A 12,951-nucleotide genomic window follows, 5' to 3' on the forward strand; every position below is an offset into this window, starting at 1 on the left:
AGCACAGGATAAAACTCATCCATGATTCCCAGCATGCATTGCGGCATGAATAAATTATGCCCCTGAATTGTTCACTTATTTTCTTGAATTCTTATGTGCTTATAATTTTGCATTTGTTTTAAGTTTTAGTAGCATGTGTTGTGATGTTCAGAACTGATATGTTTATTTATTTTGTGGATTGTCACCATTGTTGTGATTCATACGCTGATTCTTGATGTTTCTGTCTAAATTTGAGCAAAGGTTTTTTTTTTATTATGAGTGAAATTTTCTTAACAGTCTTTCATAACTTATGGCTCAGCAGTGTTCCTTCTTATGCTGTAGTATCAATATAATAGTATTTGTTCTTGTCAATCTATAAACAACAGTATCAGATTTTTTTTCTTCTGTGTACTTTTGTTTTGCTATAACAGGTTCGAAAGGCGCATTGTTACAGCATGTAAAAAAAAAAACCTTAGTTGTTGAAAAGTCACGTTCAAGAGCCCAACTAAAGTAAACACTGATCTCCATCATGGTAGTGAAAAAAAACACCTAAACCTATTTAACTCTCCATAAGTTCTTCTGTAGACATCTGACAGAAATAAAGTCAGTTTGGTTAGTAATGTGAATCTGGTGAAGCTGTTTTAGTAGTTGTTTAATCAGATCTTGAGAGATTTGATGTATTCTTTTATTCAGTTGATTTCATCTAAGGCTGTGGCTGAAGTCATTTGTAGATCTTGTGTTTCTCCTTCCTTCAGTGATTCTGCAGGTGTTTATCACTAATGCTCAATCATCAATTAATCACCGAATTATCTCATTAACTTCACTGATTCAGTGTTACTCAAGCACTCTGTAGTGTGCACACATTATAAGTGTTCATTTAAAACTGAGGATTTTCTTGTGGGGTTTAAAGTGTTAAAAATTTAAGATGAAGAAAAAACAGCATGAAACATAATTTAACAGTAATAAACTGTAATTAATTTACAGGAAACAAACTGTAGAAAAACAGTTATTTACTGGCACCCCTGCTGCCAGTAAATAACTGTTTTTCTAATGTTTCTTGCCATAAATTAATGGTTGCCAGCAAAAAAAGTGTTTTTCTACAGTTTGTTGCCGTTAAGTCAAGGAAAAACAGCAATATACTGTAAAATGTAAACGTCAGATTTACCAAATGAAAAAAAAGTTAATTTAACTAAAATAATTGTGAACATCCATAGAAAAAAAATTAGGCAAAGTCATACACTGATAATGAGAGTAAATACTGAACTCGACTGTATTAATGTGTGTTTGCACAAGAGAGATCGTTTAGTTTAATGTAGTTTTGTTGTTCACCATTGTGCTGGAGAGTAGAGCCCGTGCTTCAGTCAATGATGAGCCACAAATTCTGATTTTCTGCTGCTTTATATAAAGGCAGTAAATGTGGAGTTGCTGATACAGTGATGATCTCTGTGTTAAGTACTTCAGCACATACATGTGCGGTGTAGATGACAATGAGATGCAGTGATTTGAGTAAAAGTCATGTATTTAGTTACTTTATTACTGCACATTAAGTGTTTGCATCGTTATATTAAGAAATATTCATTCTCAGTGGACTCAAATTAAATAAGTTCATAGTACTAACATCGTAGGAATGCTAGTTTTAAAAACTCGAACTGTTTGAAGCAGTGGGAGTGGAGTTAATTTCCATGGTAGAATTTACGGTAAAATACTGTTAAAAATAAGAGTGGTAAATTAATGGTTAAGAGCTGTAAATTAACAGTACTTTACTGGCGCCCCTGCTGCCAGAAAATTACTGTTATTTAATGGCAATTTTTTTTACAGTGTACCAAATGAAAAAAAATAATAATTTAACTAAAATATTTGTGAACATCCATAGAAAAAAAATGTATGCAAAGTCATACACTGATAATGAGAGTAAATACTGAACTCAACTGTATTAATGTGTTTTCACAAGAGAGATCTGTTAGTGTAATGCAGTTTTGTTGTTCACCATTGTTCTGGAGAGTAGAGCCTGTGCTTCAGTCGATGATGAGCCACAATTTCAGATTTTCTGCTGCTTTATATAAAGATGCTGATACAGTGGTTATCTCTGTGTTAAGTACTTCAGCACATACATGTGTGCTATAGTTGACAATTAACTGCAGTGATTTAAGTTAAAGTCATGCATTTAGTTTCTTTACTACTACACATTAAGTGTTTGCATTTTTATATTAAGAAATATTCCTTCTCAGTGGACTCAAATTGACTAAGTTCATAGTACTAACATCATAGGAATGCTAGCTTTTAAACTCGAACTGTTTGAAGCAGTGGGAGTGGAGTTAATTTCCATGGTATAATTCACGGTAAAATATTGTAAAAAAAAAAAAAAGAGTGGTAAATTAATGGTTGAAAGCTGTAAATTAACAGTACTTTACTGGCGCCCCTGCTGCCAGTAAATTACTGTTATTTAACGGCACAATTTTTTACAGTGTGTTTTTCTACAGTTTGTTGCCGTTAAGTCAAGGAAAAACTGTAATATACTGTAAAATGTAAATGTCAGATTTACCAAATGAAAAAAAAGTTAATTTAACTAAAATATTTGTGAACATCCATTAAAAAAAAAATTGTATGCAAAGTCATACACTGATAATGAGAGTAAATACTGAACTCAACTGTATTAATGTGTGTTTGCACAAAAGAGATATGTTCGTTTAATGTAGTTTTGTTGTTCACCATTGTGCTGGAGAGTAGAGCCTGTGCTTCAGTCAATGATGAGACACAATTTCTGATCTTTTGCTGCTTTATATAAAGACTGTAAATTTGGATTCTCCTGATACATTGGTGATCTCTGTGTTAAGTATTTCAGCACATACATGTGAGCTGCAGTGATTTGAGTAAAAGTCATGCATTTAGTTACTTTACTATTACACATTAAGTGTTTGCAGTTTTACCTTAAGAAATATTCCTTCTCAGTGGACTCAAATGAAATAAGTTCATAGTACTAACATTATAGGAATGCTAGTTTTTAAACTCGAACTGTTTGAAGTGGAGTGGAGTTAATTTCCATGGTAGAATTTACGGTAAAATACTGTAAAAAATGAAGAGTGGTAAATTAATGGTTGAGAGCTGTAAATTAAAAGTACTTTACTGGCACCCCTGCTGCCAGTAAATTACTGTTATGTAACGACAATTTTTTACAGTGGGTAACGCGTACTGTGATCAGCTACTTCTGTCTGAGTCTTTAAAGTCTCATTCTTTAGTCTTTAAAGACTCTTTATCTTTAGTCTCTTTATCTTTAGAATCTTTAGTCTCATTCTGCGGTTTATGAGTCTCTTCTGGGGTCTGATCAGTCACATTTTCTTTTGACTGGGAGGATGCTATAATGACCTGAAAGTCAGCACTGGCAGCCAGGTGCATTATGGGTATTTGTTTAGCATTCAATTATGGGTTAAGCAAGATGGTTGAGTTCTTGTGTTAGTAATGTTATGTGTGTTCATGTCCAAGTTAATTTGAGTTGATTTGGGTTCATTTACTGCCATGTTATATAAAAGGGTGACTGTCACCATCATGGAGAGAGATGTGTAGAGGAGTGACTTTTGATATGGCCTTGCCTGTATCAGTTTGAATGTTGGGCTCAGAATTAAAGGGTAACAGACAATACTGCCTCCTGTTGGCTGGTTTGTTAATAACTCTGCTCACAGAGACACTCACGGTCGTGTGGTGTGTGGGAAAGTAAGTTGTGATGTATAGATGCTAGCATCCTGTTAGCCATTAGATTAAAAAAAAAACAGTGTAGCTTAGTTCTAGTCACCCCATGTTAATAGAACAACTGCTAGTTGTTACATTGGTGTCAGAAGTGGAATTTAGGCTGTTCAGAAGATGCCGTTATAGAACAATATAGGCGAAATAGAGCATGCCCTCAGAGAGAACCGCATCATGATAGAGTGCCTGACAAATGAGGCGACGCGTAGAAACAGGGCTCTGGACTGGCCTGATGGCGCCAGAGTTCCCCGGACTGTGTTTCGCTCTCCTAGGCATGGGCAGAATGAATCTCCGACTATCACACCAACACACCAAATCAGTGTCCAGTCCGGTCTCTTCTCACGATCGCCCGCCAAGCTGCCACGATACAGTGGGTTGACGCCCCTGGAGCCCCACCTGGCTCAGGTCGATCTGGCTCATCTCCATGATGGTTGGACCCGCGAAGAGACCGCGACTCACTTGGCCCTCACCTTGGAGGGTCCTGCACTTCAGGTCCTCATCGATCTGTCCCCTGAAGAGAGGCGTGATCTCCAGGCCCTCATCGCTGCACTTAAGAGCCGCTTCGGGCAGAGAACCTCTGCAGAGCAGAGCAGGGAGGAGCTTACTAACTGATATTGATGTGAAGGAGAGAGTGTGGGTGCATTCGCCGCTGACATATATATCAACACTAGGAAAGGCTACCCTACTTTCCCAGCCACAGCGAGGGAAGAGCTGAGCCTCCACGCTTTCCTGAGGGGCCTTACACCTGAGCGGCTACGCCAGCATGTCCGCCTGTCATCACCCCAAGACCTGAGTGAGGCACTGAGAGAGGCTGAGCGAGCTGAGGAGGTGTTGCAGGCTGGGCCGACAACAGGTCGATCTCCACTCCAGCACCAGCTGACAAGAGCAGCAGAAAGAGAGCTAGACGGGGTCCAGCCTCAGGAGGAGGAGGTCAGCCGTGCTCAACCAGTGACCCCCCGACGGAGATCGAGACTAGACCGCTGCTTCCGCTATGGAGAACCGGGGGCACTTCACCAGGGACTCATACCCACTTCTGCGTATTGATGACTCATTGGATTATGTTGCTGGATCCTGTTGGTTCAGCTCTTTGGACTTGCGCAGTGGGTATTGGCAAGTGGAGCTGGCGGCAGAGGCCCAGCCCAAAACTGCATTTACCACAGGGCAAGGACTGTGGCAGTTTAAGGTGATGCCCTTTGGGCTTTGTAATGCCCCATCCACCTTTGAGAGGTTGATGGAGCGGGTCCTTATAGACATTCCCCGTACCCGCTGTGTGGTCTATTTGGATGATCTGTTAGTCCATGCCAGAGATTTGGCCACGCTGTCCACAATTTAAGGGAGGTCCTGACAGCCATCCGTAATGCCGGGCTGTGGTTGAACCCGGCCAAGTGTAACCTGCTCAGCCGCCAAAGGCAGTTCCTGGGGCAAATTGTTAGTGAGAGCGGGGTGGCCACCGACCCAAAAAGGTGGCCACAGTGAGGCACTGGCCCCCACCAACCAACATCACTGAGTTGCGGAGCTTCTTAGGCCTGGCTTCCTATTATAGAAGGTATGTCAGAGACTTTGCAACCATCGCCAGCTCCTTACATCAGCTGACAAATAAGGGTGTGCGATTCGGGTGGTCCGAGGACTGTGCGGCCGCCTTCCACCAGCTAAAAGCCGCTCTCAAAGATGCTCCTGTTCTGGCCTACCCTGATCCCAACCAACCTTTCCTGGTGGACACTGATGCCAGCAACGTGGGGGTTGGCGCCGTACTCTCCCAGAAGGGGGAGACTGGAGAGCGAGTTGTGGCCTATTATAGCTGCAGCCTCAGTCGTCCTGAAAGAAACTACTGTGTCACCCAGCGGGAGTTGTTAGCTGTGGTCCTGGCAGTCCGTCACTTCAGGCCCCTACCTCCTGGGCACCAGGTTCACACTGAGGACCGACCACACTAGCCTCACCTGGATGCTGAACTTCCGCCAACCAGAGGGTCAGGTGGCAAGGTGGCTGGAGATCCTCCAAGAGTACGACTTCAATGTCAGTATTGTTCTCGCCACGAAGAACTAGATCTGGGCCCATCATCGGCAGCAACAGAGCCGGGTGGCAGTGGTGGAGATGGAGGGCCATTCACCATTGAGCAGCTGAGACAACAGCAGACGAATGACCGAGTTCAGGTGAAGGTGAGGGGTTGGCTGGAGGCTCGAGCACGTCCGGACTGGCCTGAGGGGGCCTGAGATCAAGTCACTTCATTCTCAGTGGGGCAGCCTGGAGCTCCACGATTATGTGATCTACAGGCGGTGGCAGGCACCCAGGGGGGGAGTTGACCGTCTGCAACTCCTGGTTCCCCACACTCTGCAGCCAGAAGTCCTCCATTGGGTTCATGGGGCAGCTGGAGCTGGCAATTTCGGGAACTCCAAAACAGTGCAGCGGCTGCTGCAGCGATTCTACTGGCTGGGGTGTCGGCAGGATGCAAAGCTACACGTTAACTGCTGTGATGTCTGCACGGCACAGAAGGGACCCAGCCAACGCTCTCAAGCGACGTTGCAGCAGTACCTAGTAGGAGCACCCATGGAGAGGATCGGAGTTGGTATCTTGGGACCATTTCCTATCACAAAGGCCGGCAATCACTTTGTCCTGGTAGCTATGGACTATTTTACGAAGTGGCCTGTAGCATATGCGGTGCCGGATCAGAGTGCTTCCACGTCTGCACAGCGACTAGTGGATGAGATGTTTGCCCATTTCGGGGTGCCGGATGAAATTCACTGTGTTACAGTTCTTCCTTAATAGAGACTGAAACTCATTTGCCGTAAATTCTGTGCCTTTGTCTGACCTAATACACTTTATAGTTTCATAAGGGGCTGTACAATTGAGGAACTTTTCAGTAGCTTTCACAGTGTCACTCATAGCTTTTAGAAATTACAGAAACACTGAACCCAAATATTCATGAGTAAATGCCAACGCACACTTGAAACCGTCTTTAGCTACCAGATCAATCCGGCCAGCTAGATCTGTGTGTACTATTTCCAGTGCAGCTTTAGCTCTTGTGACAGGTTAGCCGTTTCTACTTTGAACAAATTTACCTTGTGTGCCAACATCACAGTTTAGGTTAGATTTATAAATTTTTCCCTTTGATTTTCATTCCTTCAGCTACATCCTGCAATCTGGAAACATCATCATTATTGCAGTGGCTGAGGATCTCATGCCAGGTTTGAATGGCATTACATCCTTTACAACTATCATTGTCCTCGCTGACAGTGTTCAGATAGTACAGTCTGTTGAAGTCTTGAATGTGAAATTTAGTACCGCTCTTGTGGATGAGTTCATCACGTGCCTATTGGAAGTTGACCGAAGTTGATCGCGGCTTTAACAGAAAAGATGTCCCCTGAGTACAATGTGATGTACAACGTGCTCCTAAGCATCGTCTTCACCTGTTTTCCCTCGTTGTCAATCAGACACACCTCCGCATCACCTCTTACTCATCACCACACGCTGGAGGCTCTGATAAAATCGTGACCTTTAGGCCTAGCAAACGCATGTGGCAAATAAATTTAATACAAAATTATAATTTTTTTCTGTTATGACAAAAATCATTAGGATATTTATGAAAGACCATGTTCCATGAAGATATTTTGTACATTTCCTTAGAACTTCATTTGCACAGTTTTAAAGATGATTTTCTCAATATTTAGATTTTTTGCTCCTTCAGATTACAGATTTTCAAATAGTTGTATCTCGACCAAATATTGTCCTCCTAACAAACCATAGTTTTGGAAAGATTATTGATTCAATATTTATATGAAATATTTCTGTTTAATCAGTTTTATACTACATCTCCCTTTGTGCTGATACTTTCACAGAAATTACATACATCATACATTTTATACAGATAAATACTACCTTATTCATATTCCTTATTCACTACCTTATTCATTTTTTTTCTTATGATGAAAAAGGAAATCCCCACCAGATGGGGCAACTGGCTCCATTACTCACACGGTAAAAAAAAAAAAAGTTTAATGAGTGGACGCAACAGCTGCCAAACAAAATTTGAGTAAAAGATCCTAAATTTAATAAAGTACAAAAACTTCATTTAAACTTTAACAAACACTGTTATTTAACAGGTATTTTTGAATTATCATCAAAAACCTTAATTCGCTAAATAACTAAATAAATGAATGTTTCATGGCCACAGAATATTTCTAACAGAACGAATGTTTTAGAGCATGTAGCTAAATCATTTTGTAAAAGGGACATTATTCACAAGCAGTGACACAATCAGAAACTCATGTAATCTGTGCACAAGAGTTTTATTAACTAAACACTAACACAAACTAGTCTAACACATTTCTTAACCAATAGAGATCTACACTTTCGGAGGGAAAGTTTACGACTCTTTGTCGTCGCAGCATGGTATTTTGTATATTTAATGGCATTGGGTTTTGATGCAAAAGATTCTCAGAGCATTATCATGTAGTGTAGGTATCAACATATGTACACTCTCAATTAGATCATCAAAACACAAATTCAAAGAGACCAAACATGGTATAGATGAGGTTATTTTAACTAGTGATATATCATAATGCATGCATAAAACAGTATACAATACAAAAGACAATATACGAGAACAGTAATAATATACACAGTGACCTGGCGATATGCGTGTTCTTTCAGAGTGTGGCGAGTGGGACGGGGCCGAGGGATGTGGGAACAAGGAGTGAGGCCGGCGGAATGATTGGGAAATCAGCGACACCTGCGACCCACCGCAGGTCTTGAGTCCCACGTAGGAGATGGTAGGATATAAAACTGGAGCGACGATAGTAAAGGACGAGAGAGGACCAGGCCTGGGATTTTAGTTTATGTTTTGCTTTTTATTTGCTTTTTAATTCAGAAAAAACAGAGGTGTTAATCATAGGGCCTAAAAACTCTACTTGTAATAACCTAGAACACTGTCTAAGACTTGATGGTTGCTCTGTCAATTCTTCGTCATCAGTTAGGAACCTAGGTGTGCTACTTGATCGCAATCTTTCCTTAGAAAGCCACGTTTCTAGCATTTGTAAAACTGCATTTTTCCATCTCAAAAATATATCTAAATTACGGCCTATGCTCTCAATGTCAAATGCAGAAATGTTAATCCATGCATTTATGACTTCAAGGTTAGACTACTGTAATGCTTTATTGGGTGGTTGTTCTGCACGCTTGGTAAACAAACTACAGCTAGTCCAAAATGCAGCAGCAAGAGTTCTTACTAGAACCAGGAAGTATGACCATATTAGCCCGGTCCTGTCCACACTGCACTGGCTCCCTATCAAACATCGTATAGATTTTAAAATATTGCTTATTACGTATAAAGCCCTGAATGGTTTAGCACCTCAGTATTTGAATGAGCTCCTTTTACATTATACTCCTCTACGTCCGCTACGTTCTCAAAACTCAGGCAATTTGATAATACCTAGAATATCAAAATCAACTGCGGGCGGCAGATCCTTTTCCTATTTGGCGCCTAAACTCTGGAATAACCTACCTAACATTGTTCGGGAGGCAGACACACTCTTGCAGTTTAAATCTAGATTAAAGACCCATCTCTTTAACCTGGCATACACATAACATACTAATATGCTTTTAATATCCAAATCCGTTAAAGGATTTTTAGGCTGCATTAATTAGGTAAACTGGAACCGGAACACTTCACATAACACCGTACTTTCTACATCATTAGAAGAATGGCATCTACGCTAATATTTGTCTGTTTCTCTCTTGTTCCGAGGTCAACGTGGCCACCAGATCCAGTCTGTGTCCAGATCAGAGGGTCACTGCAGTCACCCGGATCCAGTACGTATCCAGACCAGATGGTGGATCAGCACCTAGAAAGGACCTCTACTGCCCTGAAAGACAGCGGAGACCAGGACAACTAGAGCCCCAGATACAGATCCCCTGTAAAGACCTTGTCTCAGAGGAGCACCAGGACAAGACCACAGGAAACAGATGATTCTTCTGCACAATCTGACTTTGCTGCAGCCTGGAATTGAACTACTGGTTTCGTCTGGTCAGAGGAGAACTGGCCCCCCAACTGAGCCTGGTTTCTCCCAAGGTTTTTTTCTCCATTCTGTCACCGATGGAGTTTCGGTTCCTTGCCGCTGTCGCCTCTGGCTTGCTTAGTTGGGGTCACTTCATCTACAGCGATATCGTTGACTTGATTGCAAATTAAAACAGACACTATTTCAACTGAACAGAGATGACATCAATGAATTCAATGATGAACTGCCTTTAACTATCATTTTGCATTATTGAGACACTGTTTTCCAAATGAATGTTGTTCAGTGCTTTGGCGCAATGTATTTTGTTTAAAGCACTATATAAATAAAGGTGATTTGCGCGCATCCGTCGTCCGTGAGGGGCTGGTGCGCGGTTTTGTGTTTATTTTGAATTATTAAAATATCATTTGTTTGTCCGCCGGTTCCTGCCTCCTTCTTCCCGATGATTACAAAGGTTGAATCATTACACAGAGAAAGTGTTTTTTCCTATGAATTAACTAGAGAAGAGTCTTTTATGGGCATTATGGGTGTCTCCTATGGGGAAAGGTAGTGAGAGGGAGGACTCTCAACATGCCATTGGGTCGTAAAGTTCATCTGGTCTGGTAAAGGTATCCAGGATGCCATAGTAACAGAAAGATCCTAACTTTAAAATATTATCTAATCTGATTGATAACCATGATCATTTCAGTTAGGACAACATTCAGGACAAAAGCTACTTCAGAAAAGACTCTTCCATTGACTAATGCCTTTACTTTTCTTTGCCAAATTGAAGTAGCTTCTGTTATTCTGTTTCCCTCATCAGCAGCTCGCACAGTGTTTCCTAACTAGATATAAGATACGACTTTGTAAGATAGGATAATAATCCTAAATCAAGTTAAGATTTGCTTCTGTAATACGAATTTGAAACAAATCCTAATTTAACATATATCTTAAGTTGAGAACTGAGATTTTTGAGAAATTTTCCGTAACCCGCCCCATGGGATATCATTTATATCATGAAGCAAAATGATGTACAATAATAAACCTTTGTGACATTGTTCTTTGGGGAGAAAATGTATCTTTGAGTTGACCTGAATCGGTTGAATCTGCTGGTTTTGAAGATGAACTTCACTGAGAAAACTTCAGATAATGTTTCTTTTTCTTGTCACTGGTAATGATTTATCCAGATGATATTTCACTGCTTGATCCATTATTGTGTCACATTTGGTGAGGAAGCAGCATCAGATCTGAAGATGATCTACTAACTGTGTTTGTTTTTTGTATGATTGTGTAGAGAAGATGAATGTTTGAAACACTTCCCACATGCAGTGCAGTGATACGGTTTCTCTCCAGTGTGGATCCTCTCGTGTCTTTTTAGATGTGATGACACACTGAATCTCTCGTCACAGTGTGAACACTTGTAAGGTTTCTCTCCAGTGTGGATCCTCTCGTGTGTTTTCAGGTATCCTGATCGACTGAATCGGTCATCACAGTGTGAACACTTGTAAGGTTTCTCTCCAGTGTGGATCCTCTCATGTGTTTTTAGATGTGATGACACACTGAATCTCTTGTCACAGTGTGAACACTTGTAAGGTTTCTCTCCAGTGTGGATCCTCTCATGTGTTTTTAGATGTGATGACACACTGAATCTCTTGTCACAGTGTGAACACTTGTAAGGTTTCTCTCCAGTGTGGATCCTCTCGTGTGTTTTTAGATGTGATGACACACTGAATCTCTTTTCACAGTGTGAACACTTGTAAGGTTTCTCTCCAGTGTGGATCATCTCATGTGTTTTCAGGTTTCCTGACTGAATGAATCTCTCGTCACAGTGTGAACACTTAAAAGGTTTCTCTCCAGTGTGGATCATCTCATGTGTTTTCAGATGTGATGAAACAATGAATCTCTTGTCACAGTGTGAACACTTGTAAGGTTTCTCTCCACTGTGATTCTTCTCATGCAGTTTTAAATGGCTCGCTGAAATAAAAGTCCTTTCACACTCAAAGCACATGTACTCTCTCACACCAGTATGTTTTTTCTGATGAGCTTTCAAATATTCTTTTAATCGAAAACTCTTTCCACACAAATGACATGAATGTGGCTTCTCCTTCGCATGAAGTTTCAGGTGTTTTGTCAGGTTTGAAGACCACAAAAATGTTTTCCCGCATTGATCACATGTGTGTGGTTTCTCTCCAGTGTGGATGTTCATGTGTGTCATAAGGTTTGATGACCGTGTGAAACTCTTCCCGCATTGATCACATGTGTGTGGTTTCTCTCCAGTGTGGATGTTCATGTGTGTCATAAGGATTGCTGATTGTGAGAAACTCTTCCCGCACAGATCACAAGTGAACGGTTTCTCTCCAGTATGAACTCTCATGTGTAGCTTGAGAAGAGATTTGCTTGTAAAACTCCTCCCGCACTGATCACAAGTGAACGGTTTCTCTCCAGTATGAACTCTCATGTGTAGCTTGAGAAGAGATTTGCTTGTGAAACTCTTCCCGCACTGATCACAAGTGAACGTTTTCTCTCCATTTTGGATGTTCATGTGTAGCTTGAGAAGAGATTTGCTTGTGAAACTCTTTCCACACTGAGTGCAGGGGAAAGATTTCTTCTTCTTCCTTTTCTTTAATTCTTTCTGTTTGGGTTTTTCTCCGTATCTGACATGATTTTTCAATCAGCTCTGAAACAAAAGTAAAAATGGTAAATTTTCATTAACTTGTTAAAAAAAAGTGTAAAATAAATAAATAAATTGAAAGGATATAAAACTGTAAAGCATGATGTAGACAACTGAATTACAAAATTTAGATCATTTTTATGCAGTTTTATCAATTAAATGTACCGGAAAATGACTGGCCATCTGGCCCACCCGGTACACAAATATACATATTAGTGTTGTCACGGTACCAAAATGTCAGTATTCGGTACCGATACCAGTGAATATCCACGGTTCTCTGTACCAATTTCGGTACCAAAGCAAAACACAAAAATATGCTAATTAAAAAAAATATGTATCACTAAAAATACAACCAATGCCATTCTTCATACTTATTTAAAATTGTGTTTAAAGTTTTTCTACAAGTAATATAATTATGAAAAACCATAAACAAGTTTCACCCAAATTTTATTTGTCTTTTAATTAAATGAAATTTAAACATTTAATTTTTTGTTAAATAAAGGGGATTTGCTATTAAAATTAAAACATGGAAGAAATATTGTGTGATTTAATTCTTTTAAAAGTGTAATTTATTTT

The 12,951-nt window shown here is 40.4% G+C and overlaps 2 protein-coding genes across 4 annotated transcripts in view; both read right to left on the minus strand.

Annotated features, from left to right (window-relative positions):
• Nucleotides 1-7,981: 7,981 nt before the first annotated feature.
• The window catches only part of LOC127952173 (zinc finger protein 93-like), a 119,894-nt gene continuing 114,924 nt past the window's right edge, over nt 7,982-12,951 (minus strand). The window contains exon 4 of the transcript XR_008152837.1: nt 7,982-10,666. The gene's annotated coding sequence lies outside the window, so the exon portion shown is untranslated. The remainder of the gene's footprint in view (nt 10,667-12,951) is intronic.
• Nucleotides 10,674-12,951, minus strand: part of LOC127952186 (zinc finger protein 665-like) — a 117,132-nt gene continuing 114,854 nt past the window's right edge. For all 3 annotated transcript variants that reach the window (XM_052550586.1, XM_052550584.1, XM_052550585.1), the window contains exon 2: nt 10,674-12,381. In XM_052550586.1, the coding sequence (XP_052406546.1) occupies nt 10,966-12,246 (1,281 nt within the window). In that variant the 5' untranslated portion in view covers nt 12,247-12,381 and the 3' untranslated portion in view covers nt 10,674-10,965. The remainder of the gene's footprint in view (nt 12,382-12,951) is intronic.

The sequence above is a fragment of the Carassius gibelio genome, chromosome B3 (assembly GCF_023724105.1).
Source record: "Carassius gibelio isolate Cgi1373 ecotype wild population from Czech Republic chromosome B3, carGib1.2-hapl.c, whole genome shotgun sequence".
NCBI classification, from domain to species: Eukaryota; Metazoa; Chordata; class Actinopteri; order Cypriniformes; family Cyprinidae; genus Carassius; species Carassius gibelio.